The 22,636-nt window shown below is 43.0% G+C and overlaps 1 protein-coding gene across 1 annotated transcript in view; it reads right to left on the bottom strand.

Moving 5' to 3' along the window:
* LOC124594886 (cytochrome P450 9e2-like) overlaps window positions 1-22,636 on the bottom strand; it is a 77,333-nt gene that overhangs the window by 42,122 nt on the left and 12,575 nt on the right. The window contains exons 3-5 of the mRNA XM_047133358.1: window positions 12,249-12,386; window positions 11,612-11,817; window positions 6,360-6,552 (exon numbers count right to left, since the gene is read on the bottom strand). Of these exons, the coding sequence (XP_046989314.1) occupies window positions 6,360-6,552; window positions 11,612-11,817; window positions 12,249-12,386 (537 nt within the window). The remainder of the gene's footprint in view (window positions 1-6,359; window positions 6,553-11,611; window positions 11,818-12,248; window positions 12,387-22,636) is intronic.

Below are 22,636 nucleotides of genomic sequence, written 5' to 3'. Positions count from 1 at the left end.
CCATATCCATGAGATTCTTCAGTGATTTAAGTATTGACTCAATCTCCCCCTTGTCTGTATCACAGAGGAGTATTTCAGACATCCATCTCGGAAAGGCATTTGCCAAGAGAGTTATAAGATTTCCTGTGAAACTAAATTTTTCTTTAATTCACCAGCAATGCTCAGAAAATGATTGCTAAATACTGTACATATATCTGATTTGTCAGTAACAGAAATATTTTTACTACGAACTGACTTTATACAGTCGACCTTGAATACCATTATCACCTACTACATTTCCTTCTCTTCCTTTTCCTACTATCGAATTCCAGTCACCCATGACTATTAAATTTTCGTCACCGTTCACTGTCTGAATAATTTATTTTATCTCATGAGACATTTCATCAATCTCTTCCTCATTTGCGGAGCTAGTTGGCATATAAACTTGTACTACTGTGGTAGGCGTGGGCTTCGTATCTACCTTGGCCACAATATTGCGTTCACTATGCTGTTTGTAGTAGCTTACCTGCATTCCTATTATTTTATCCAACATTAAACCTACTCTTGCATTACCCCTATTTGATTTTGTATTTATAGCCCTTTATTCACCTGACCAGAAGTCTTGTTCCTCCTGCCACCCGAACTTCACTAATTCCCACTATATCTAACTTTAACCAATATATTTCCCTTTTTAAATTTTCTAACCTACCTGCCCGATTGAGGGATCTGACACTCCACGCTCCGACCCGTAGAACGCCAGTTTTATTTCTCCTGATAACGTCCTCCTGAGTAGTCCCCGCCCAGAGATCCGAATAGGGGACTATTTTACCTCTGGAATATTTTACCCAAGAGGACGCCATCGTCTTTTAATCATACAGTAAAGCTGCATGCCCTTGGGAAAAATTACGGCTGTTGTTTTCCCTTTGCTTTCAGCCGTTCGCAGTACCAGCACAGCAAGGCCGTTTTGGTTAGTGTTTCAAGGCCAGATCAGTCAATCATCCAGACTGTTGCCCCTGCAACTACTGAAAAGGCTGCTGCCCCTCTTCAGGAACCACACGTTTGTCTGGCCTCTGAACAGATACCCCTCCGTTGTGGTTGGACCTACGGTACGGCTATCTGTATCGCTGAGGCACTTAAGTATCCCCACCAATGGCAAGGTCCATTATTCATGGGGAGCACCATCACATACAAAATTAATATTGAAGTCACCACATATAACTAATTTCTGGTACATTCTATAAAATGAATCAAGAACCCTCTCTAGCTTGAGCAGAAATTAGAAGTTTAGTTTCACTAAATTCAACTGCCCCTGCAGAACATTCAAATATCTGTTCAGTGCAGTGTCGTGATACATATATTGGCTGACATGGAATACTGTTTTTTTAGGTACATGGTCACTCCCCCACCCTGGAGGGAACTCCTTGAAAAACTTGAAAAACAGCCAACTAATCTGTATGCTGGTAAAGGAAGCCTCTGAATTGTCAAATTATTTCAGTGGTGCTCCGACATACCAATAATTTCAGAGTCAAAATCTGTAAGCAGTTCACTGACTTTATCTATAATACTTGTTATTTTGATGAAATATGCTAATTCCTTCTCTACTTGGAAACATTACGTCCTCTGAAGGTGAGCCCTTAGTTAGAGGGCTTTAAGCAGGTTCACCTATCAGCTGAATTCAATCTACAAAAGGCGCAGCTCTAACACCAACTCCTATAGGAATTTCTCGATGAGTGATCCCACCACCACCCACTACACTGTCACATATAAGCTTTGCCAGCCTCCCCTTCCCATATCTACCGAGGTGCATGCCATGCCCAGTGAAACCCGATCTACTGATGGACCCAACTGGCATCACTGAGATGTGACCCATGTCCTCTGCTATCAGTGTCTTCTCCAACCCCATGTTAATGCGAGGCCAACGATTACCCCGAAACAGTTGCACGAAATGCACGTTAGTGCCACCAGTTTGAGAAACTATCTTTTCCAGGTCACCACGTAAATCGTATTGCCGTCCCTATCAACACTATTCGCCGCTCCACCCACTATCGCTATCTGACTCTCCTTCGTAAAATTCGTGCATAACTCCCCTATGCTGTCAGTCACCGGAGCCAACCCTGCACTAGGTTTCACAACGCTGGTGACGTGGTAATCACTCCGCAACACTTCCTACAACTGCTGGTCCACACCTCTACCGTCAAATCTATGGCACAGATCTTACTCTCCTGCTCCTCTGTCAACTTCTCTCTACTACAGATTCTGCATTGCCAGGAGAGGATCTCGCTAGAATGCCCACTGGCTTCCCCACTGCACTCTCCCCAATGAAAATACTTAGAACAAATCCCACATCGTAATCCACTACTCGCAAACCTACGAGAGAGCCCACACTTCTCACTCATGGTAAAATTTTACAGTTAGTGAAAAAAACTAAATGTCTACGTTACGTAAGTTCAGTTACACCAGTAGAACTATTTATAGAACTAACAATAGCGGTGTCCAAATTCTCTCTCTACTTAAAAAGCACCTACTTTTATTTATACTACTAAACCACAAGTAATACCAATACCAACGAAACTTCACAAAATTATTAGGTAAAACCAAAAATTCAAGCGGCCATTGGGACTCTCAACGAAGTTAAAACAGTGAATGAAAATTTTACTGACATATTTCACCAGAAATAATAAGAAACTTCATCTGAAAACTAAAGCACGAAATTTACTAAACGAGTGCAACGCACAGAAAACTAAAAAACACAGCGATCGAACGTTCCCAAATGTTTATTAAATCGGTATTTCGCCCCAAACAGCAGGGACCGCCGCTGAAAACTATTAAATTTAGTAACTGTCTAACAGTGCACAAATAACTTCGTCAGCACTTAGCTTTGTAACCGCTACAGCTGCAACTGCAGGCCGCAAAATGTAAACACACTCAGGGCGTGAGGCATGGACGAACGACGTAAGCACACTCGCGAATAACAGACCACCCGAGTCAATAATACAGGAAGAAAGTCTGAGATTAATGACCATCCACTGATGAGTTAATTTTACAGCAAATATTAGTATGTCCAGAACGTGGAGTGCATGATTTCCATGCGTCACAGCGCCAACGTCCAATTCCATCTATGTCTACCAGGTGATTCACAGTCTCACACACCCGACCAGTAGCAGTGCACTCGTTGATTAGTCAACATGAGCTTGGACAAAAGGAGCAGGGCATTATTGGTGAAGCTCTCTTATCAAAGCGACATCAATGCTGCATCTGCACTTCGAAAATATCGCCGGTTGGAAGGATTACGGAAGGGTCCTCTTTCTCCACCTGTTGTGAAGAGCACGATGAAGAAGTTCGATTCACTTTGAGAACTGGGCGTCGCTTCAGGAAGGAGGCCGACGACCGGTTGCACCACAGGTGGCTCCTGATGAAATCGCTGTCGCTACAGCAGACAGTGCTGCGGGCAATTCCCGATCGCCAGGCAGTTCGCGTGCCGTGTCCCGACAGTTGAACATCCCGTGGTCCACTGTACGGAAGGTGCTTCGAACGATTCTCAGCAGCTTGCACCACAGGAAGCACAACGACATGTTGACTTCGCTCTCCTCTTTCTCGCAAGGATTGAACTTGACGAGCGGGACCATGCTCCAGACAGACGAAGCTGATTTTTCTCTGAAGGGTGAGGTGAACACACAGAACTGCCGAATGCGGGGCTCTTCACCTCCATTCATTGTGCATGAAGTGTTTCAGTCTGGTGAACGTGTCACCATATGGTGTGGCTTCACGGCTGCATTGATCATTGGTCCATTCTTTTTGGAACAGGATGGTGCTCAAGGACCAAAGACGTGCAGTGTGACTGCGAAATGCTTCGCCAGCATGTCATAGCTATCTGTAGGAGAGAGACGCATTGAGCTCAACAGTTTTCATGCCATATGGGGCGCCACCACACATCGCTCCTGAAGTTCATCTGCTTCTCCGGAACATATATGGAAACGATCGAATTATCAGTCGATCACCTGATCTCACTTCCAGTGATTTCTGGGTGTGGGGCTACCCAAAGAACAGGGTTCACCAGGGGAACATTCGCACGTGTTCTGATCTGTAGCGCAGCGTATCAAGAGGGGTAGCCAGAATACCTACGGACGTGCTTCGTTCTGCTGTGCAGGATGCACTCCTGCGCTTTCAGACTCCTCTGGACACTGATGGGCGCCATATTGAGCCCGATTTGTAGCAGCAGTGGAAATGATGTACCGTAGCAGCACATTAAAAGTGTTTCGGTTGAAGAGATTTTGCATTATTTCTCTTTCCCATGCCCTTGACATTAACGCTACCAAGTCTGGTCCCCGTAGAGCAATTAGTTTTCGTGTTACAACGTCTTAAATAGGGAAAGTTTAATTATAATCACCGGTATTATTAAAAAATTAGCGAGGTGCGAGTAGTTCACGCGCAGTGGGGGTTTCAGGGTTTCGTACAGACTTCATTATGTGTGCGGACGGACAGTTTATCCAGCCTGGAATCGAGGATATTGACGATTCTTGCCAGCTACCGACGTTGATACTTCAAGATATCAGTGCCACGGATTAAAAGACTTTCGAGAATGTTTTAATTTTAAAAATGCGAAAAGAAGTATTTCATGATTTTAAATCAACGGGAATTACTCTATAGGTTTTCATTAGTGAGTTTTCGAGCATCAAAATAGGCGACATAAATGACCATATTTTTGATTGCACTGTCTTAAAACTTTTACGCCGCCACGGAACCATTGCCCTTAAAATGTGACATAAATTTGAACTTGATACGGCAAATTTTTCCTTAGAAAAAGGGGCTTAATATAAGGACAGACAGTCAGACAACTGATAAAAACGACAAAAACATCTCCTTTCGTGTCGTATAGTTACAAATTAACAATTATCGAATTATTTCCCTACTTGTACTGTGAAACCTTGGTTCTTGCCGAATTTCTTGATCCTAGGTCAATAAGAAGTACCCTATCGGTTTTGAAGGATGAGTTTTCGGGTATCAAAATACGTGACACCAATGACCGTATCTTCTAAATGAACTGACTTACAAGCTTAAAATTTTACGCTGTCAAGGGATCATAGACTTTAATATCTGACGTAAATTTGAGCTTGATACGTCAACTCGTTCCTGAGAAAAAGGTTCTGAACAGTCGAACGGACAGACAAGAGTTGTAAACAGACAAAGCAATCCTATAAAGCTTGCGTTTTTACAGAGTGAGGCAGGCAAGCATAAAAATGGATGTATTCCGCAGCTCGTGGTCGTGCGGTAGCGTTCTCGCTTCCCGCGCCCGGGTTCCCGGTTCGACTCCCGGCGGGGTCAGGGATTTTCTCTGCCTTGTGATGACTGGGTGTTGTGTGATGTCCTTAGGTTGGTTAGGTTTAAGTAGTTCTAAGTTCTAGGGGACTGATGACCATAGATGTTGAGTCCCATAGTGCTCAGAGCCATTTGAACCAATTGAAAAATGGATGTACGGTCCACATTTCTTCTTAAACCACTGGACCGATACAACAAAACTTGGTACACATATCCATTACTGTTAGGCAATAATAGCTGTAGGGGTAAGAACTACCTCCCTATCATATTTCTGGAGATACGACGTCATAAAAGATGCGTGAAAAACTGCCGCATCATGCATGATGTTTAAATTTACTACATTTGTGCTACTATCTCTATTCCTAATAGATTTTGCAGACAGTTTCCACACGTGCCGATGAACATATCTACACAAATATATCATTGTACGATGCATAATGCAAGACGTAGACACACTTAAATGCGTAAAAAAATTCCGCGTCATGCACGAAGTTTTAATACATTTTCTATTTACCACTAAGACACTCCTATAGTCGAGTCAACTTAAGGAAATTCACGACACCTGAGAATGCTTTTGACAGCATTCAAAGGCGAAGCACAAACGGCTTTAGGGCTATAAAGAGGCGTTGATGTAGATAAGTTGATAAAATTGCGTTGTAGACTCGTGAAGCAGCTGCGGGCAGCGTAGAGAAAGTGTACACTACAGACACAGTTGATTTTTTGCTTGAATTTCGAATTGGCAAAATGAATACCCAGCCAATTCTCGGTTTTTCATATAAAGCTTTAGTTAATCTTAATTACCGGCAACAAGAACATGATACTATGAGTTTTTGCCGGATTATAGCAATAATCAGGCAACGGTATGTTTAGATGCACTGTAAATAACCGCGGATGACTACAACAAAAAAACTACAATCATATTTCTTGTGTGATGGTTGTATCTAGAAATGGAACAGAAAATACATGGAGCATTTAAAATTTAGGCTGAAGCAGAGCAATTTTTTCTGTCGGCAGCATCAAATACGTCAAGCAAACATCTAAGAACAATGATGATCTGCACTTACGTTTTCCTTTGGGTTCAGTGCTTCCCTCCTTGACCGCTTCTTCTGAGTTCAGTTCGCCACGACGCGCCTGCATGAGCAAATGGATGACGTCGGGACGAACGATGCCTTGCTTTTCACGGGTATCGATGGTTTCGATAACCATGGATCTGAAGAACTCTGTTGCACTCCGGTCGAGAAGCGGTATTCCTAGAAGCTACCAAAAATAAAATACATGAGTTTCAGTCAGAGGGCAAAGGAAATTGCTGACATACACTACGCGATCAAAAGTATCCGGACGCCTGGCTGGAAATGACTTACAAGTTGGTGGCGCCCTCAATCGGTAATGCTGGAATTCAGTATGGTGTTGGCCTACCCTTGGCCTTGATGAGAGCTTCCACTCTCGCAGGCATACGTTCAATCAGGTGCTGGAAGGTTTCTTGGGAATGGCAGCCCATTCTTCACGAAGTGCTGCACTGAAGAGAGGTATCGACGTCGGTCGGAGAGGCCTGGCACGAAGTCGACGTTGCAAAACATCCCAAAGGTATGAAACTTGAAACTTCCTGGCGGATTAAAACTGTGTGCCGGACCGAGACTAAAACTCGGGACCTTTGCCTTTGGCGGGCAAGTGCTCTACCAACTGAGCTACCCAAGCAAGACTCACGTCCCGTCCTCACAGCTTTAATTCCGCCAGTACCTCGTCTCCTACCTTCCAAACTTCTAGAAACATCCCAAAGGTGTTCTATAGGATTCAGGTCAGGAGTCTGTGCAGGCCAGTCCGTTACATGGATGTTACTGTCGTATAACCACTCCGCCACAGACCGTACATTATCAAGAGGTTCTCGGTCGTGTTGAAAGAGGCAGTTGCCATCCCTGAATTGCTCTTCAAAAGGGGGAAGTAAGAATGTGCTTAAAACATCAACGCAGGCTTGTGCTGTGATAGTGCCACACAAAACAGCAAGGGGTACAAGCCCCTTCCATGAAAAACACGACCACACCATAACACCACCGCCTACGAATTTTACTGTTGGCACTACACACGTTGGCAGGTGACGTTCACCGGGCATTCGCCGTACCCACCCCCTGCAATCGGATCGCCACATTGTGTACCGTGATTCGTCACTCCACACAACGTTTTTCCACTGTTCAATCGACCAATAATTACGCTCCTTACACCAAGCGAGGCGTCGTTTGGCATTCACCGGCGTCATGTGTGACTTATGAGCAGCGCCCAACTATGAAATCCAAGTTTTCCCACCTCACGCCTAACTGTCATAGTACTTGCAGTGGATCTTGATGCAGTTTGGAATTCCTGTGTGTTGGTCTGGATAGATGTCTGCCTATTACACATTACGACACTCTTCAACTGTCGGCGCTATCTGTCAGTCAACAGACGAGGTCGGCCTGTACGCTTTTGTACTGTACCGTGTTCCTTCACGTTTCCACTTCACTATCATATCGGAAAAAGTGAACCTAGGGATGTTCAGCAGTGTGGAAACCTCGCGTAAGACGTATAACACAAGTGACACCCAATCACCTGACGACGTTCGAAGTCCGTGAGTTCCGCGGGGCGCCCTATTCTGCTCCCTCACGATGTCTAATGACTACTGAGGTCGCATATATGGAGTACCTGGCAGTAGGTGGCAGTACAACGCACCTAATATGAAAAACGTGTGTTTTTGGGGGTGTCCGGATACTTTTGATCACATAGTGTACGAAGTGTGGGTCTAAAATAACGGGATTATTGTTGTAACAAATTTTATTTCAAAAAGACATTTAGTTTTTGTCACCTTCAATATACTTCCTTCCTCTGCCCCTACAACATTCCATGCGAATTCCCCATTCGTGGAAAGAGTGCTGAAATTCTTCCTCTATGGGCTTCTTGGCGACGCGTGAAGCTTTTCCTTTCACTGACTCAACGGACAGAAATCTTGTTCCCTTGAATGCAGATTTGACCTTGGGAAGTAGATGAAAGTCCAGCAAGAACCTCAAGCTGGTAATATTGATTAATAGTTTCACCTTCAAGAAACCAGAGAAGATACACAGCTCCGTGAATATCGAAAAAAACAATCATCATCGCTTTGACTCTTGATTTGCCTATTCGATTTTTTTTTTTTTTTTTTTTTTTTTGTTAATGCATGGATTAGCTCTTAGTTCCTGGATCATAAGTGAAAAACCAAGATCCGTCACATGTTATCACTCTTTCCAAGAAATTAGTATCACGAGACTTCTGCAATTTCCCCGACGTATTTCTTCTTCCAGTAATTTTCTGGTTTGCAGCCGGATCCCATCAACATTCTGCCACGATATTTCGGCCCAGAGACGTTCGGCCATCCTCAGGTGAGCAGACGAGATACTCACGTGAGGATGACCGGACTTCCCGTGGCAGAATGTTGATGTGATACCTTCAGTCGTATTCGAATTGTCAGCACAAACATTTTCAATCGATACTTTTTGTCAATGTTGATGGGATATCTTCAGTCGTTTTCAAATTGTCAGTACAAACATTTTCAATTGATACTTTTTGTTCGATAGTGAAAGTTTTTCAGCACACACGTTTCTCATGTTAAGTTGGTTATGTAAAATTTGCCTTACGCACTCTTTATCAAATCCTACAGTTTCAGCAATCGATCGAATACTGAACTCAAGGACAGATGGAATCACATTACCTACTTTTTCGATATTTTCATCCGTTTTTGATGTTGAACTGCATCCCGGGCGTGAGTCATCTTCAACGTCTTCTCAGCTATGTTGGAAACGTTTGTTCCACTCAAAAACTAGCGTCCATGATAAATTCTTCGCCATACACTTCTTTTAATAAAATATAATTCATGTGAAACCACACGACAATTCGTTGCTCTGTTATTATCATTTTTCCGGCAGAACAAAAGAACAGCTCTTACACAAACGAATGCCACTGCCACACTGGTATGTCTACAGACACCAAAGTTGCAACAATCGACTCACAAGGAACCCCTCTAGTACGAGGTCACAAAAGGACAGTTATGTTTACGCTGTTCTACGCACCACATGCTGTCTGTAATTCAGCCTCAATATTGGCTGGTAATGGTAACATGGGACGGGACTGGAGGTACCCACAGGTAAGCACAGCTTGAGGCTACGGAGCTCAGTTGAACTGCTTAGCCGACGAGTAACTCACGACAGTGCTACAGTGCTAGTGATGTTGATGCAAAGCAGAGGAATGGTAACGATAAAGCAAAGGAATCATGCATTATACCTACAAGAACAGTTGCCGAAGTTGACATTTCGTCGCAAAGGAGCCCAAGGAATTTCAGAGTGAGCAATAACTGGCAGATGAAATATTTGCGTTTCTGCAAGTTGAGTCAGTAGAATGTGTGGTGCGGTATACGATCGACTGTGCGGACAATGTACACGAGGTGTACAATGACGACGACAGTTGCTTAACAAGCGAAAGTCGAGCCATGTAGTTCATCAACCTTGTCGGGCAGGGAGTCACAAATCCCGTCTCCAGTGAAACGTAGTAATGGACAATCGTTGTCCAAGGAGAGGATACTAAATATAATTACGTATATTAAAGATCATCCGCAGCATAGTAAAAAACAGTTATGAACAGTCCGCAGTAACATAACCTTGGAGTGCATGAGAAGAAGTATAGACATTCAAGGTGGGACAAGGTGCACTTGTTACAAAAACTGATGTTTTGCACGTTTCGATGATTCTCGATTCAATTTACGGTATGTGGATGATAGTGGCCTACTACGTTATGCACATCAAAATGCGCGTGACATTGATTACAGTGATTTCAAGGAAAGCAGTGGATGGTTGCATAACTTCAAACAGTGCTACAGAATTGGAAGACGTAAGATGAAATTTCAAACAAAGCGTCAACATGACGATGCACAGCAAACTGCGGAATCGGTCCCAAAATTTGTGCCGGTTGGTGTGGCCGTGCGGTTCTAAGCGCTTCAGTCTGGAACCTCGTAGCTGCTACGGTCGCAGGTTCGAATCCTGCCTCGGCCATGGATGTGTGTGATGTCCTTAGGTTAGTTAGGTGTAAGTAGTTCTAAGTTCTAGGAGACTGATGACCACAGATGTTAAGTTCCATAGTGCTCACAGCCATTTTTTTTTAACCAAAATTTGTAGACGATGTAAACAAGCTTATCCTGTCGTTCAGTAACGAATTTGTTGTCTACTCCGACCAATCGGGATTTAAAGAGAAAATGCATATGAAAGGAACCCTAGAAGTTAGAGGTACCAAGAGAGTTGTATCGAGATCAACTAACATCAATACCTGAACACGTTAGTAGAAAATTATGCCAACTGTTAATATGGATGATAAATTAGCTGAAAAGTTATTTATTATGCTGCGTGAAGTTAAAGGTGCTCTGCCTCCTACGATTTTTGTCTCTTGTGCGTGGTCTTGCGAGGACAGTAGACAATACTTACGTCGCAGCAAGCAGAAGTGGGAAAAGTTGACGTAAGAGAACTACAACTATGGCATGAGCACTGCTTTTGGACAATAGTTGGTCAAAATAACTTGCTTTTGCTTGATTTATGGGCTGTGTATATAAGTCATACTCCTTTAGAGCAAACAATCCCTCCTGAAAAGGGCGTCACATTGCAGTTTGTACCACCTGGAAACGCTGGGCAAATTCAGCCTCTGTGTGTTTGATATTCCGTGCCTACAAAACATGTTATCGCACTATCTGCCGTTACGCTTCAAAGGATAGGCAGTTTCACGATAAGCTGCACGACAGACTGTTGCGCATTACGTTGAATGTCGTCACATTCCATCAGTTCTCGTCACCCCGTTACACCAATACGATTCTCTAAGAATCTAGCTGTGAACATCCTGTACGATTTGTAACTCGGAAGGAGTCTGCCTCCGATCTTGTGGCTCGTTATTTTTCACTCTGTATTCATGGTGCAAGGTACTGGTTTGTTTCTGAATGTTGACGACGTCCGTTCTGTGAAGGGTAATACATACATCCCATAGAAAGTTGATCCCTGCACCTCCCGGACACACATTTTCTGTCGCCCTCCAGATACACATGGTGAGTCATTAGCAGCTAACATTTTTTCTGTGATAATTGTTAACACAACAATTTCAAATGGGCCTTACGAAAAGACTGAACATGCGACATCGCACTCAAGTGATTCCTTGGGAGAAAGCTTACGCTCCACACCTATTGCTCATTAACACTTGTCGTAAGCGTGCTTACTTTGCGACGGCATCAGTCCCGTTATTTTACAGCCCCACACGACGTACAAAGCAGTGCGGTGTTCATTCTCACCTGCATGAGTTTCGGAGACAGCAGATAGCCGACGGCCGTCAGTTTGATGTTTGTGAGCTCGCGGCCCATCCGGTAGAACGAGTTCTGCGGTTCCGACAGCGAGTCCACTTTGACACCGAACGCCGTGGTTGCAATGACGTCATTAGTGACGCGTGTGAAGAAGTCCTTCATGTCCAGTGTGAGCAAATTCTCCTTCCCGGCGGAAACTTCAACAATAATATAAACACCATGGGGTCAACATTTTCACTGTTCTTTTTGCAGCTCAAATAGAATGTCTTATCATTTCAGTTCATTCGTGTACAAGAACACAATTTTAAGTCCAAGCACTATTTACATTTACGACCGCATAACAACGTAGATTACCTTTAAATTGGCATCATCAGCCTCGAGGCACGCACAGCGTCGGCTCACGAGATTCTGTAGAACCTCTAAATGTCACTGTGTTTTCAATCTCACAACTACCGTCTATATTCTAAGCAACTAATTCCAGCTTTTATTCACTGGGTTCTTATAAGAAATGGCTGTAGACAGACCCGTAATAAATAGTAAAGGAGATTCGCGTTGTATGGCATGTCAGACCAAAGAATAGTGCCTCATGTCGTATCGGGCAGTCAGCGATCGCAAATAAGGTACTCACCTTCGCAATCGGCAGTTTGACCATCTAAATAAGCAATGATCTGCTGTCCAATCTCTGTTATCAGCATGAACATATTCTTCATTTTCATCGTAGTAAAAGCAGGGCTGAGCGTAGTTCGCATATCATGCCATTCCTTTCCTGAAAATAGAAGGCAGTAAACAGGGTGTGCAGTCTGACAAATGTTCATTTATTAAATGATACAACATTCAGATAGCATATTTTACTTAACAGGCTCATGCACTTACTAAAACTGTGGGGTGATGGTAATAGAAAAAAGTTATTGTTTTAGGTCCTCCTATAACCTTTAGCCGGCCGATGTGACCGTGCGGCTCTAGGCGCTTCAGTCTGGAAGCGCGTGACCGCTACGGTCGCAGGTTCGAATCCTGCCTCGGGCATGGATGTATGTGATGTCCTGAGGTTAGTTAGGTTTAAGTAGTTCTAAGTTCTAGCGGACTGATGACCACAGATGTTAAGTCCCATAGTGCTCAGAGAATTTGAACCATATAACCTTTATTTTCTCTTTAGTTCAAAATTTGGTGTAACATACAAAGTATTTATTTGTGTTAGAATACGTTTTGTATGACGTTGAGCGATATGGCCTTGTTACTACTTCTAAATAACTACGTTAGTAAAAAGCAAAGTAAATGTACGATCGTTGTGGCCGAGAGGTTCTAGGCGCTTCAGTCCGGAACCGCGCTGCTGCTACGGCCGCAGGTTCGAATCCTGCCTCGGGCATGGATGTGTGTGACGTCCTTAGGTTGGTTAGGTTTAAGTAGTTCTTAGTCTAGGGGACTCATGACCTCAGATGTTAAGTCCCATAGTGTTCAGAGCCATAAGTGTACGATCGGTACTCTTTTTCATAAGAAAACAAATTGTGCATGGAGTTGTTTATTCTTGTTGATTCCAGTACGTAAAATCGAATGTCAGTGCCAGATGCTCGAGCACTTGGTTTATCCTGTTCGCCACCAAGGGAATGGCCGGAAGTGGACTGAATAAATACAGGTCCAACGATTAGTTGTAGCAGCGAGGAATCAGCACTGCCTGGCCACGCATTACTACCGAGAACGTAAACTTTGACTTCCAAAATATTTGATATTTGCCAGATTTACTACTATTGTCACACAGAAAAATAGATATGGAGCGGGACATGTGAAAAAACCACGATGGTAGAGGACGACTTGTGTTTTGCGCGTTCTGACAGCCAGCGTAGTCCACGGGGAGGAAGACCGCAAATACTTTACTTGAATTTTATGGTTTTACTGGCGAACGAGACGCTAAACCCAAACACACAGAAATCCTCACAACCACACAAGAAATAGAGATAATAGCAGTAATGCTCGCTAGGTAAAATCTGCGTCCAATATATTTTCGTTTCAACTTGTTCTGTTCTCCATTTAATTGTCACTACGGTCATTTTATCCTCTGCCACTCTTGTTTCTGCTCGGTCCTTATTTTTTCCTATTTTGATTAGCAATTTCCATTATAGCCCATGAACAGCCTGGAGTTTTTGAGTAGTTCTGACATTAAGAACTCAGATCCCACTGCCACCATTCAGAACTGGTATTATATACTAAATCTAAACTTCACGTATCAGACAAATTGGGAACTTGATTTAGAAAACTTTATTTAGTCTACCAAAAGCATCCCAGGCCATATTTAATCTTCTATTTATCTGTTTCGATGTCCACCCGGCCGTCGTCTTCCACTACCCTATTTACAAAAAACCATGAAATGGTTCTACGATTTCATTCATGATTTGTACCACTTTCTTTTCGCTGCGTTGATGATTTTACTTTTATACACACTGGAAAAGCTACTGTATTACGTATTGCTCGTTGCCTTTTGTGTTGGTTTTTTATGTTTCATCAGCATGAGTGAATGACATTGTCAAAGATTCACGCTCCATTGTTGATGGTGGAATGGTCCTCTGTTAAATTTTTTCATTCGTTGTAGAAGTTTATCTGCGCTCGAGTCTAATAGCAAGATCTGATTTGTTCTAGTAAAATTGTATCCCAGTTGAAATAGCTGTAAAACTGTTCTAGGACTGCGGAGAAGAAGTTATGTGGAATCTCTATGTTCAGCCTTCTTTCTGTTCTACTACTTGACGTATTCTAATGAACGCCGTAGCACTGATGCGTATATTCTGCATAATAATGACGTAGGTTCAATAAATTTTTGTATCAAGGACATTAGTGCAGATTTTGTCACAAATCAGTAAAAATCTTCTTAGGAACCTATAAATCTGAGACAAATAGGAAATCGATAAAATGCAATTACCCATTTTATACGTAGGTTGGAACTTAAATAGTGACAATGCCGTTGTGGAGGCACTATGCAATGGAATCTACTATTGTCGCTGACAGCACAAGTTGTTGACATGCCTACCGCATATCCGAGCAAATGGACTCGCCCGTCCCATGTCACCGGCGTGCGCAGAAATAAGGCAAACAGTCACTTGTGAGTGAGCGGTCTAATGTAACGCTGTCACTATGTTTTCGAAACAGGAACGAAGGAGTTGGATCAAGGTTGAATGTGCCAGAGGTCGTACAGCTCGACAGTGTCATCGAGGTCTTCAAGAAGCGGTGAATCGGCATTGCCGTACAGCACAGTGGCACGTTGGGTCAAAGCCTTCAACGAAGGTCGGCAAACTGTGGTGGTGGTGGTTAGTGTTTAACGTCCCGTCGACAACAAGGTCATTAGAGACGGAGCGCAAGCTCGGGTTAGGGTAGGATTGGGAAGGAAATCGGCCGTGCCCTTTCAAAGGAACCATCCCGGCATTTGCCTGAAACGATTTAGGGAAATCACGGAAAACCTAAATCAGGGTGGCCGGGCGCGGGATTGAACCGTCGTCCTCCCGAATGCGAGTCCAGTGTGCTAACCACTGCGCCACCTCGCTCGGTGTCGGCAAACTGTGGCATCGGGCAGGTCGTCTTAGCGTCTCTGAAGAACAAGTGCATGCTATTGAAGCGTTAGTGGACAGTGGTCGATGCCATACGATTCGTGAGATCGCCCACGGAAGTGGATTAACGCATACGACTACGCTTCCCATCCTGAAGGAACGCCAGGGCATGCGAAGAATGGCATCACGACGGGTTCCTCGTGACTTGGCGGAAATGCAGAAATGGATGCGTTACGACGCTGCGCAGACGCGCTTGGAGCGCTGTGGGCGCGAAGGAGAGGCTTTCTCACGCCGTATCGTAACACTGGGTGAGACATGGGCCACATCATACGAGCCAGAACTGAAGCGCCAATCCAACAAATGCGAAAGTCGAAAGTGCGCCAGAGCCCCAGTATGGTGAAAGTTATGGTGATTCACTTGTACGACCGTGATGGTGTTATCCTAACGCATTACGTTCCTCCACGGCAGACCGTCAATGCACAGTATTACTGTTCGTTTTTGGAGCATCACCTGCGACCAGCTTTGCGAAAGAAGCGGCTACACTTTGTGCGCAACCCACCCGTTATTTTGCACGACAATGCGCGGGCGCATACAGCGCAAGCTGTGGCTGCTCTGTTCGGTCGATGGAACTGGTAAGTACTATACCATCCTCCATACTACCAGGACTTAAGTCCCTGTGACTTTGATTTGATTCCGAAGGTGAAGGAACCACTTCGTGGCATACGCTTCAGAACTGTTCCAGAGATCCGACAGGCAGTAGACCGCTCCATTCGCACCATCAACAGAACAGGCTCTGCTAACGGTATACTACGCCTTCCACATCGCTGGCAACGGGTTGCACACAACGCTGGTGACTACTTTGAAGGACAGTAACAGGTGCAAACATGTAACTCTTTTGTATCGGTTGTGAGTAAATAGTAGCCACTATTTAAGTTTCAACACTCGTAATTTCATTCACAACTTTCAAATTTTTTATTATAGTTTATCCACTTTCTTTGCCTGATTAAAATCCTTTGTTATTGGTTCAGGGCGTCCCAGGAGAAATGATCGATATTCAGGGCCGTGACAGGAACAATCATCAGAAACAAAAATGTCTGGTAAACATGGGCTCTAAAATGCATACCGTAAAAGCTGTGAGCACTTCTCCATATACTGTGAAACAAATCTCTTCTACTGCAAGCTCTTTGCTTTCCATGTTACGAGAGGAGGTAGTATGGATCAAAACAAAAACAATGGTCTAGTAAAAATGGACTCTAAGGTGAATACCTCAAGAGGTATGAACACGCGCTGAGTAGATGAGATTTAAGTTAAAATTTTCTGGGTTGTTAGGCCCGTCATACTTGTACAAAAAATCTAGTTTTCGCCCCCTCTGCTAGGATCTTCTTCAAGATCTTGTGGTGTCCACTGCAGATTGAGCGCTGCCACAGGCCAGCGTCGCCTTCTCTCATAAAGGGGAGTTTTGGTACTGGAGAAGTGGAATTATTGGATAAAAATCTCGGGCCACCATTGGTAGGCCATCGTCACTGGATAGCAAGAGAAATCTTACCGCGCATGTCGAAGAAGGGGGTTACTGGCTAAATCTCCTGTGGCTACCCCTTGTGGGCCAACTTCACTGATTAAAAAGCATTTTTTCGGGACCTATGCTGAAGAGGATTTGGTTAAAATTTCTCCTGCTGTTATTGGTGGGTTCACATCATTGACTAGAAGCGAAACGGGCAGAGCATGAGAGGGGAATGTTTAACCAAACTATTGTTGTTCACAGGGGTGGCTTCCAGGGCGTTGTGTGTATTGCTCGCACGCCGCAGCCGCAGCCGCAGCAGCGCATTCTCTTCCTGGAGCACTTTGGAGCTCACCAGTGATGCCTTCCGCTGACTTTCTACCATCACCCTCCGCAGTGCTCGACGGTCGCCGCCCGTCAGCACACGACGTCCGCCTAGACTTGGCTTAGGTGCGGTTGTTGTTCTGCGTTTTCACTTCACGATCAAATCTTCAGCAGCCAACTCGGACAGTTTTAGAAGCGTTCAACTGTCGCCAATGAATTTAAGACTTAGATGATATTCAGTGATTGGTCCTCGTTCGCAATCACTGGGCTCTGCTGCCCGACCTATTATGCTGTTAGTGTTCCTCTATGGCATCGCAGTACTGCCCGCCTCCTTTTATACTGGCCTCTCGCAGTATGTAGTGCCCAACAGCACTACATAGGGGCGTCCGGACAGCCAGGTTGACACAGTGTATACTAATGTCTACACTGTACAAGTCTTCTCACCTTTGCATTACTACTGCAACATATATCCATTTGAACCTAGTTACTCTCTTCAAACTTTGTTCTCTCTCTACACTTTTTATCACTACACCTACCTCAGTTACCAAATTAACTACATCTAGGTGCCTCCTAAGGTCTCCTGTCAAAGTATCGCTTCCTTTCATGAAGTTGTGTCTTCAGGCTCTTTGGTCCCCGAGTCTGTCTTACGTCTTCAGTAGTTAACCCAGCTACCCATCTAATCTTCAGTAGTTTCTGTAACTCCACTAGAGTGTCTTCTCTTGTGGAAGCCGGAAACGGTGGATAACAAACGAGCAGCCTCGCAGTGAAGAGACTGCAGATGTTACTCGGTATGTGTTTCAGGGTGTATGGGTCGTCAGCCCGTGCAGTGACAGCAGTCGAAAGAGGAGGCTCTTTAATGACATCATCGGATCGCAGCTACTCAAGCTGTCATATTCAAAGGTATAATAACAGAAGATATTGTTACCTGTTACAGTATAATAGAAAGAGTCCAACAATAAAGCGACTTGAATAATGGAATTCATGTCTTCCATACGCACATTGCGTAAGGTTTGAGTGAATGCTGACGATTATTTTCGTGCTTCTCCGGCTACGTTCGTAATATCCGACGTTTATGCGGCAGTATCATCTACTTTACAACAACAGTTTCTCAGTCAGTATAAGTCTGTACTAGGTAAGTTTCGCTTTCTGCTCAACCGCATTTGTTTCACTTCTTGGCTCTTTCTCACACATTCTGTTATTGTCACTGAAACTACACAATTAAATAGTAGTTCAATCACAAAAAACAGTCAGTTTCATATGGATTCTTTGCTTCCCATTCCGTCTGCTTTTTCGCGCTATTAGGTTATCGTACTTTTTAAGATCTGTCAGTGATTCTGGTAACGGAATAGCATCCTGAACGTTGGTGAACGACGAACAATATTGTTCGCATTAAACACTTGTCTCAAAAAGTAACACTACAGCACACTCTTCGTCGCTTATTCAGTCAATAAAAGACTAGAAGATTTCTTCAACTAACATCACTGCTTCAGTGCTACTGGAAATCAGAGGAGCAACACTGCATGGAATGCTGGAATGCGTGCATTTAGCAACACGCGTATAGTTAAGCGACACAGACAAGTACTAGATAAATTAAAAAACCCTACATTGGGTGAACAAACACATAGCGAAATCAAGTTAATATTGGCCGCCTTCACAAAAGCAATGCAAATTAACGCAGATGTTCATATGTTACTGATAAAAGGCTGCTGTTGGATTCATTACAAAACAGATGTCATTTTCAGTTAACTCTGGTATTCCGTATAGCGACTGCGAAACTAATGTGTACAGTTCTTCTTATCACCACCAGAACGCCCATTATCTTACTGCACAAATCCGGACACTTAGCAGCATCACAGGCGAATGTATACCCAATTCATTAAGCGTCAGCTCCCTTCTATAAACCATATTTGATTTGGACATGTGTATTACCCAGCGCAGATATGTAGTATAAAATTTTAGATCACATACTAGCCATTCCTAAAGCATAAGCAGGCACAATACATGTTGTAAACCTAATTTATTTCCAGAGGTAATCGTCCTCCAAACAGCGCTATTGTATTTCGATATTAATTTACGTAAGTGTGATGTAGGCTTGTCATACATTAGTACTGCGAGAAGAGTGCATTTAAGGATTTCGAGGTAACAATATAATTGTCTCTGAAAACTTTTCATTTATACCCCCTGTTACCTGGATGGCAAATTTAAATAAACTTAAATAAAAAAGATAAGTTTGATACTCTCACATTTGATTTTTTTTCCGTGCTGCCTGATTCTCTACAGTTATTGAGAATCTCTGTCGGAAGAGTAGAGAAATACATACAAAAAATCATCAGTTGTCGTCCACAGATGTATCGTTTGCTTCCCTATATACTGATCTTTCTTTATTCCTTTATAACATATTGCAGTTTCTCCGTCATCCTGAGATAAGACGAGTAGGCTAGCAAATTTGAGAAATCTGTCCTGCGGGAAAAAAAAAAACTATAACGGTCATTGTAAATCAGAAAGTGGGGCAACATATGTTTATTGATCTACCTTCTCGAGAAAATATCAAGTGAAATTCGGATTTCTTCGATTAATACAAGACTCTGGCCACCATAGACAGAATCTCAACGTTCAGCTCCACTTCTATACGTTATTAAGGTCACTTGCGAGTTCGCTTCAAAAAATCGATTTATTGTTTTTCATCTTAAAGCGATGCTTGAGTTTTTTGAGCAAAACAGTGGTTAAAAAACTTCAACTGGACATGGGGAAATTATTTATAAGTCAACTTAAAGATCACAAGGTGCTCGACCACACCCATGTTTCTGCTGCTGTCACTTGTGAAATACAGTCATTAGAATGCCATTCGAAAAAGATACAGTACACAGCTGTTTCTCGAGGTGGTAATCCTGTTAGAAGATACCCTTTGTCTTGTATATTTTTGGTTTTCGAGCGGTGTTTTGCTAGTAAATATTTCAGTAGTTTCAGTTTTTGCTACTTTGTGATTCTCGAAAGTTATTATTCCTCCAAAAAAGTGCTTTGCTACTAGTTTCAAGGTCTAGAGTTCCTGGGAACATATTCCGGCTTCACTTTGAGGCAATTACTGATGGTAGCTGAGTCCACGAGAGTGGCCAAAACTGGTTAGTGGGCCCTTGAGGCAACTACGCGAGGAATACAGAATGGAGAGAAAATGAAGAATTTGGAAACCAAGAAGATATGCAGCTGGAAGGCATCAGGAATAACAGAAGTAAAGCAAACATTAATTATAACTATGAATTTATTTTCCTGAGAATTAAATTTTCTGAAATGTTTATTTTATGCAAAAAAAAAAGAAGAAAAATGTGTTGGAGCTAGAGGTTTGAATTTTTTAAAAATGTTTCAGGATACTATTTGGGGGAATACTAGACTACATACACTAATGTACTGCCAACAGGAAGAAAAATACTTACTGATTAGTTGTACAAAAATAGTCTTAATTTTGATTATCAAATTGAAACACTTCTAGAATAAAAACTTTTGACTGAAATGACGTAACTGATGTCTGCTTTTCAGATGGTTATATTATTAATGTGTGCGTAAAATTTCAAGAATCTGAGTATGATAGTTAGTGCGTAGATTCCAAGTCTTTACCGGCAAATAAACATGTAATTTTATTAATCTTCACAAAAATACTGTAGTAAAGTCAGTATAGGAACTAATATGGTTAATTGTATACCAACGATCCTGTTGTCTTACAACTTTCATCCTACTAAGAGTTCATGTGTTTTAGTTGGAGCCACGTAAACACTATGAAAATTGTCAGTGTTTTTTCAGGCGTTCACAGGCAGCAGAAATTTAGATTACAAAACCCCACAGACCGGCCAGTCTTCATCTTCCGACACCGGAGATGGAATGTTTACCCAGGCCCGTTTGCGTGGTCTCCGATAGTCTCACATGTCTGATACACTACTGGCCATTAAAATTGCTAACCACGAAGGTGACGCGCGACAGACGCGAAATTTAATCGACAGGAAGAAGATGCTGTGATATGCAAATGATTAGCTTTTAAGAGCATTCACATAAGGCTGGCGCCGGTGGCGACACCTACAACGTTCTGACATGAGGAAAGTTTCCAACCGATTTCTCATACACAAACAGCAGTTGACCGGCGTTGCCTGGTGAAACGTTGTTGTGATGCCTCGTGTAAGGAGGAGAAATGCGTACCATCACGTTTCCGTCTTTGATAAAGGTCGGATTGCAGCTTATCGCGATTGCGGTTTATCTTATCGCGACACTGCCGCTCGCGTTGGTCGAGATCCAATGACTGTTAGCAGAATATGGAATCGGTGGGTTGAGGAGGGTAATACGGAACGCCGTGCTGCATCCCAACGGCCTCGTATCACTAAAGTGCGCGTCATTTATGTTGGCGGCCGAGTTTAGGTTCGTTCTGCGCATCTGACGTCACAAAACACAGTCAGCCAATGAACAGAGAACGACGTTGCCAGATCTCGACTGCAGTGCAGAGCACGGACGAGTGTCTTCAGTTTTAGAAACGTTCCGTCATAAATAAAGTAATAGAACAAAAGCAATGTCTTGATAGCAGACTTTCTTTTACACTGCTTTTTCGCAGTAAAGAACAGCGGTAATTGTTTATTTCCTATTGTACTTCGACGAAGCGTGAGTAATTCATAGTTATACCAACAGTGTTTGTCAGTATTTTGCGTGACATGTTAAGAGTCCTCATGGCATCCCATAGGCGGACAAGCCGTGATAGCGTAACGGTTAAGGTGTTTGGCTTCTATGTGAAGGGTTATGAGTTCAAACCTTGAGTGGTGCTTAATATTATCATTATTTAAAACCAATATCGAAGTTCCTTACTTCATGAATTATATTTGTTTGAATGCAATTTTTTGAAATTTCTAGTGCTTTGTCTCTTTATTAACCCTTTCGCTGCTGCAGACACGTGCTCTCCGCATTCCGCGCTGTGGGCGATTTTGTCATCACTGCAATGCTCGCCTGTGCAGACACGTGGTGTTCCCACTGCTTTTGACACGCTTATCATTCGATTTCACAAAAACTATTTGGCCTAAAAATTTGATTTTTACACGTCTTCTTGACTGATACCTTCCCCCCGTAAAAGACTTAATTTTGTTTCGATGTTCAACGCAGTTATTATGCAGCATTAAATGTAGTAAACCATTGCACGACATTTTGAGGAGTTTGCAGAGGTAGAAGTCCACAGCGTATACTTTCCTTATGGTCGATTTTAGTTGCCATACTGTTGAGAATGAAATGTGGACAATATACCTAAATTTCATATAAAATTTACTGTATAACAATATCTCATCTAATTTAAGTACCACATAGGTGTCGTATGTAATATTGAGAAATATTCCGTCTTTCGCGACTGTAATAAAAGTTTTATTTACACCGGATGCGTTTGGCTTTATTTTGAAGCACTTCAATCAATGAAAGGTATGGCACATACACAATGGTACTCATGTTTTCTTTCTTGTTTTTGTTCCACAGTCGCGGTTTTACCAATGGTACTGAAATATATTCCTCTCCTGCAACTGTAATAAGCGACTTATTTAGACCAGACGCGTTTTTCTCTTTTGAAGCATCTTCAGTGGAGAGTATTTTGTCTCCTCCATTGCCAAGTCACCTTTCGTAGTTTTGTGCTGCGGTAACACAATATTCAACGTTTGT

Source organism: Schistocerca americana, chromosome 2, assembly GCF_021461395.2.
Source record: "Schistocerca americana isolate TAMUIC-IGC-003095 chromosome 2, iqSchAmer2.1, whole genome shotgun sequence".
NCBI classification, from domain to species: domain Eukaryota; kingdom Metazoa; phylum Arthropoda; class Insecta; order Orthoptera; family Acrididae; genus Schistocerca; species Schistocerca americana.
The sequence above is the reverse complement of the archived record's forward strand: the minus strand, read 5'-3'. Positions and strand labels throughout refer to the sequence as shown.